This window comes from Eurypyga helias, unplaced genomic scaffold, assembly GCF_000690775.1.
Source record: "Eurypyga helias isolate BGI_N326 unplaced genomic scaffold, ASM69077v1 scaffold5013, whole genome shotgun sequence".
In the NCBI taxonomy this organism is placed as follows: Eukaryota; Metazoa; Chordata; class Aves; order Eurypygiformes; family Eurypygidae; genus Eurypyga; species Eurypyga helias.
The window spans coordinates 1,410-7,041 of NW_010243001.1; the positions used below are offsets into that span (position 1 = coordinate 1,410).

Here is a 5,632-nt window from a genome sequence, read left to right on the forward strand (position 1 = left end):
GGAACAAGAAGGCATTTATTTCGAACTCTTCCCAGTATGGCTCTGAAGCCTTGAGCTGTGTTTTAGCACCTGGTCATTAAAACTGCAGCACAGGAAGTTGTGCAATGAGCTGTTTGGTGCATACGGAGCCCTGGTTTCCTACAGACACAAGTAGTGTGCTCCTACACCTTCCCACTGTGATGACTTCAGTAAATCTAAAAAAGATTTACTCAAGTTTTAGGGAGATACCTAGCTGGTCCCATCCTGCCCTGCAGTCCTACCTCTCCCTTTCAGCCCTCAGCATACCTCCCTGTTCTCTGCCGAATCCAGTAGAAACTGGCCAGCGGATTACACCTTTATTAAGGAGGGCTGAAGGACACATACAGCGTTCACAGACAACATGGATTTACAAGGCAGGCGATGGCAGCGGCTCCAGCGGGTCAGAGGTGCTGAACAGGAGGAACCCAGAGAAGGTGGTATCATCATCCGCGTCTGCAAACAGCCCGTTGAAAGTCTCTCCTTGGTGAGCCTGCACCCACACCTCATCTCCTCTCTGTAGCTCGAGGATGGTGGCTCCCGAGGCCTGGTCCTCCCCACTCTGGTACCTGTCCACCGTGTGCAGCATCTTGATGCCATTTTTAACTAGAGCTACTCTGACATTCCTTGAATAGACAGTGATGTGGTAGGTGAAATAGTAAACACCGGGGTATTTGCAGGTGAATTTGCCAGTACCTGGGTTGTAGTCATTGAGACCATTATACAGCACCTTGTCAAATTTGATTGGGCGATTCGGGGCAGGAAATTTGGTGGAGGCTGTAAGGCCGACACTGAAAGCACTCCTTGGCAAGACTGCTGGGGCACCTACGTTCCCCTTATCTCCTCTGTCTCCTTTAAAGCCTTTTTCCCCCTGAACTCCTGGGTTACCCTGTGGCCCCAGATCTCCAGTATTACCTTTAGGACCTGGATTACCAGTTGGGCCAATTGGCCCTGGGAAACCAACTTTTCCAGGATGGCCAATTTCACCCTTTGTCCCTTTTGGACCTATGGGCCCAATGTCTCCTTTTAATCCCTTTTGTCCTTGCAGTCCCAGCTCTCCCTTCTGACCTTTGTAACCCACTGACCCTATAATTCCTTTTGGTCCCAGTTTCCCAGGTCGTCCTCTTTCTCCTTTATCTCCTTTGTTCCCCTTCTCTTCAACAGTCCCATTGGCTCCTAAATGGAAGAACAAACAAGACATCTTGTGATCATCCACTGGATTAGTGAGGCACAGCATGAGTGTCATCACAAAGACATACATATATAGGTGTGTGTCACCACTGTACATACTGTGCTCACTGTACATGAAGTGCAGGATGAGCATAACATCCGAAGAACCTGCTATGGTGTTAGAAAACGGGTGCCCTGGCTGAGAGCATCAAGAATAAGCTCCAAGAAAGGAAGGTGTGCTTTGTCTCTCAGGATGTGAGTACTGAGAGCTCACGTCATCTCAGGCAGAAGCAGCTTCTGTCCACACGCTTATTTTCAGCCTTTGGTATACAAAACGGGGGAGATGATTCGCACTTTAATCAGAGGAAGGTTCTATTTGGACAACAACCAGAACTTGCTTGCCATGTGTTTCTGTAATTCCTACATGATGAAACTTTGCTTGGGTTACCTAAATTGCTACTGAAGTGCAACTAAAGGCTTTTGTCCTTGTTACTTGCTATGACATGCTCCATGTATCCTTCATCCTCTCTTGGGCTGAAACTCAATCCTCTGGTTGCTGCACAAGGGTTTGAAGGTGAGGGGCGCGTGATGTAAAGGGCATGTTAACAGTCGATAGACAAAACATACCATACTGATAATATACTCTATCAATCAGGAAAGCAGCTGATAATTTCTGCATAAGAGCCTCTGACTTCTGATGTCAGGAATAATGTTGTATTGACAGTTTACTGTTCCCAGTTTACAATTAAGTGTAATTAACAGCAGCAATGAACTGAAAACAGGTGAGATGGAATGGTGAGCCTCTGGGAAAAGCAGCACAGATTCATCAGCACAAGGAAACAAGGTAGCTTTGATGACTTTAAACATTTGTGGCTTCATGTCACAGGTTCCTTCCAGGACTTGGGTCATTTTTAATAGACTGGTGAAAAATGTGAGTGGTGTAGAGCAACTTGTAATTACTCCCATGCAATGCATATACTGTATGCTATTTCTCAGGGTCAGCTTCAGGATTTTGGAGCACCTGGGCACTTTTTTTGGCAGGCTTCCATGCTTTTGGGTATATACTTTTTTTGTGTGCAATTACACTAATGATGCACAAGTCCAGCATCCCAGTTATTGAATTTGTGCAGAATAATGTGATGCCACTTGCACAATTCCTGACTCCCTGCTTTTATGCACAAGTCACTCTGCACATGTACATCCCTCTGACACAGGAGACATCCTGCATGTGCATAGGTTGGCTAAACAGGTTAAGTATATGGGATCTACTGTATTTTTGGGTGTATACTTGTGTGTTCTATAACCTCTTTGAAAAGAACCTTTCCCTGAAGCTGCATATGTAGCTACAGGAGCCTTATTTTCCTGAAGTAGCTGCAGATGCGGTGTCTTCCTCAACAGCTGACAAAAGGATCAGCAATGGGAAAGGTAGGATAACAGGCTGAGTGAACAAATTGCAGGGCGTCAGAGGCAGCAGTATAATTGGAGGTGGCAAATTCCTCTTGTATGGTCAGCATATGTGTGCAGCCTCTACTTCTTCTGGAAAAAGGTTTTTCAACCTTTATGATACTTTCACTACAGCTAGAATTTAGAGCACGTCCAGTGCTCACCAACACAAGGGCAGCAGTTGATAGACATAAGATAAGTAGAAACACCACTTCTCTGACCTTGTTCACCTTTCTCCCCATTTGCACCATCTTTTCCTGGACTGCCAGGAAGTCCTGTTTCACCTAGTACAGAAAAGAAAAACACATTTTCATTAAGCAATTAAATTACCAGAAAACTTGGGGTGAATCCTTTTCTAATCCTTCCTCTTCAAGCCTGGCTAAACAGTAATGTAAAGAGCAGTCTTATTCCTGATTTTCGCAGGTGCCACTGCTAGTACATTTATGCTATGGAGAGATTGACGGAGAACACAGAAGCTCTGCTTGAGGAAGGTGCTTTTTTGAGACAGAGGGAAACCTTGGCATAAAGAGTTGGCCTACTGAGATACGTAGAGGAGGTATGCCCTAATCAGGACCACCAATGCAAAAACCTCTTGTCCTGCTGTTGCCTCCATCCATGGAAGATACCAGCAGGAAAAGGAGTGAGGAAGCCACATTCAACAAGAAGCTTTGCAGGAACAGGAAGCCTGGTAGTGAAACAGCAATAAACTCCCCTCTCAGGAAGAGACATCTGAAGGGGTTTGGCCAGTGGCAATGAAACCTTACAGTGGAATAATATCACCTGTAGATCTGAGGAAGGCATTCACACTCTTGATCCCTGTATCTAACAATACATGGACTTTCTACTGCTCTAAAAAGAGCGATAATAGAAGTTATTTTTGTAGTAACATCAGAGGTGACCAGGAGGTGGGTGATCAAATACTTGGATTTGCATCCAGAATGCAACACACAAAAAAAGAGTTTGGAGTTTGGATGTAACTATATACCAAGAGTAGCTCTCTGGCCATACAAACTGGAGAACTGTTCTTTAGCAGTTTTCTGCACGATGGGCACAAGTCCAGCATCTGCTGAAATTTCACTGACTTGGTAGGAAACAAAACCAAGTCTCATGTATTTAACTGCAAAGAAGTGGCCTGATGCCACACGATAGCTGACCTAACATAAAGCCTGCTGGGGAAAAGTTCCCCCCACAAATTTTGTGAACAAATCTGAAGCAGCAGATTTGCACTTGTCCTCTGTTTTGCATTCTAGGGCTGTGACACTTCAGATGGAGTGTTATATGTCCACATGCCCACAAATTTATCACCTTGTGCAACCCTGGCCTTGATATTCCAGCATGGATGCAAGGGTCATTGTTACCCTGGGACTTAGAGTACTATGGGAATTATTAGCTGTAGGATGCTGTGAAGATTAACTCTGTCTTCAGTATCATAAACAAATCCCTATTATATCCTGTTAGAGCCAACATGAATCCTACACATTTTCCATAGCCTCCATTCCTGAACTTCCCTCTAATGGGCCTTGAGTTACAGCAAGAAGGCACACTCCGAAGCAAGTCCTGCAAATGTAAAATTTATGTAAGAAAGAGAAGTCTTACCACTGTACACTTCTTATTAGAGTGAACAAGGTATTAGTTGGTGTTTGGTTATTTTTTTACTGGGCTTGAAGCTCTTTACAGAAATATAGTTGCTATCTTAGACATGTAGGAGTGGGTTTACAGGCTTTAAAAATTCCAAATAGACGTGAAAATATTCCTCAGACAGAAAGTAAGGTCTTTCTTCTTTTATTTTTCTCCCATGGACTTGACCTCTCCATAGCATAAGCTATCTTGCTGTCACTATTCGGTCTTTCTTTATATTTCCTTCTTCAAACAAGTAAATGACAAATGTCTGAAATGTTCTCTGACGGCTAGGCAGAATAATCCCATTAATGCAGAGTGACCACAGACAACTTCGGGAATTTATGGCATTGCATTTGATACATGAAATCATTTATTCTTAACACAGTACCTGTATCTCCCTTGTCGCCTTTTGAACCATCACGTCCATCACGACCAGGTATGCCATTGTGCCCAGGATTGCCAGGGATGCCAGGATACCCCTGGGTACAGACGTCCTGTTTTTGTGTTTCTGCTTTGCTGACTACAATAGCCAGCAGTATAATCCAGCTTTTCATTCTTTAGATGGTTGTACAATTTTGGCTGAAAATTCTGAGAAAGAAAAAGTACATCTACCTAAGTCTACTTGAGGAGGAGATGCAGGGCAGGGGAAGAAGGAAAAAAAGGAAATGGGTTTTCACCACGTCTATTGTTTCGTTTTGCTTTATTTATGGGTCTCTATATAGCATTAAGTACAGTCCTGGAGACTACTGAGTGCTGTTTCAAATAATAATTTAATCATAGAATCACAGAATGGTTTGGGTTGGAAGGGACCTTAAAGACCATCGAGTTCCAACCCCCCTGCCATGGGCAGGGACACCTTCCACTAGACCAGGTTGCTCAAAGCCTCATCCAGCCTGGCCTGGAACACTTCCAGAGATGGGGCATCCACAGCTTCTCTGGGCAACCTGTACCAGTGCCTCACCACCCTCTCCATGCAGAATTTTTTCCTGATGACCAATCTAAACCTCCCCACTTTCAATTTAAACCCATTACCCCTTGTCCTGTCACTACAGGCCCTTGTAAAAAGGCCCCCCCAGCTTCCTTGTAGCCCCTTCAGGTACTGGAAGGGGCTATAAGGTCTCCCCGGAGCCTTCTCTTCTCCAGGCTGAACAAGCCCAACTCTCTCAGCCTGTCCCCATAGCAGAGGTGCTCCAGCCCTCTGAGCATCTTCGTGGCCTCCTCTGGACTCACTCCAACCGGTTGATATCCTTCTGATGTTGTGGGTTCCACAGCTGGACACAGCACTCCAGGTGGGGTCTCACCAGAGCAGAGTAGAGGGAGAGAAACCCCTCCCTTGACCTGCTGGCCATGCTTCTCCTGATGCAGCCCAGAATACGGCTGGCAG

The 5,632-nt window shown here is 45.1% G+C and overlaps 1 protein-coding gene across 1 annotated transcript; it reads right to left on the bottom strand.

The window, feature by feature from the left end:
• Positions 1-385: 385 nt before the first annotated feature.
• On the bottom strand, positions 386-4,802 carry LOC104502984 (complement C1q and tumor necrosis factor-related protein 9A-like). Its single transcript, XM_010149248.1, has 3 exons — positions 4,637-4,802; positions 2,850-2,912; positions 386-1,191 (listed from the first exon to the last, which is right to left on the bottom strand). The coding sequence occupies exons 1-3, from the start codon at positions 4,800-4,802 to the stop codon at positions 386-388; spliced, it is 1,035 nt and encodes a 344-aa protein (XP_010147550.1).
• Between the last annotated feature and the right edge of the window lie 830 nt (positions 4,803-5,632).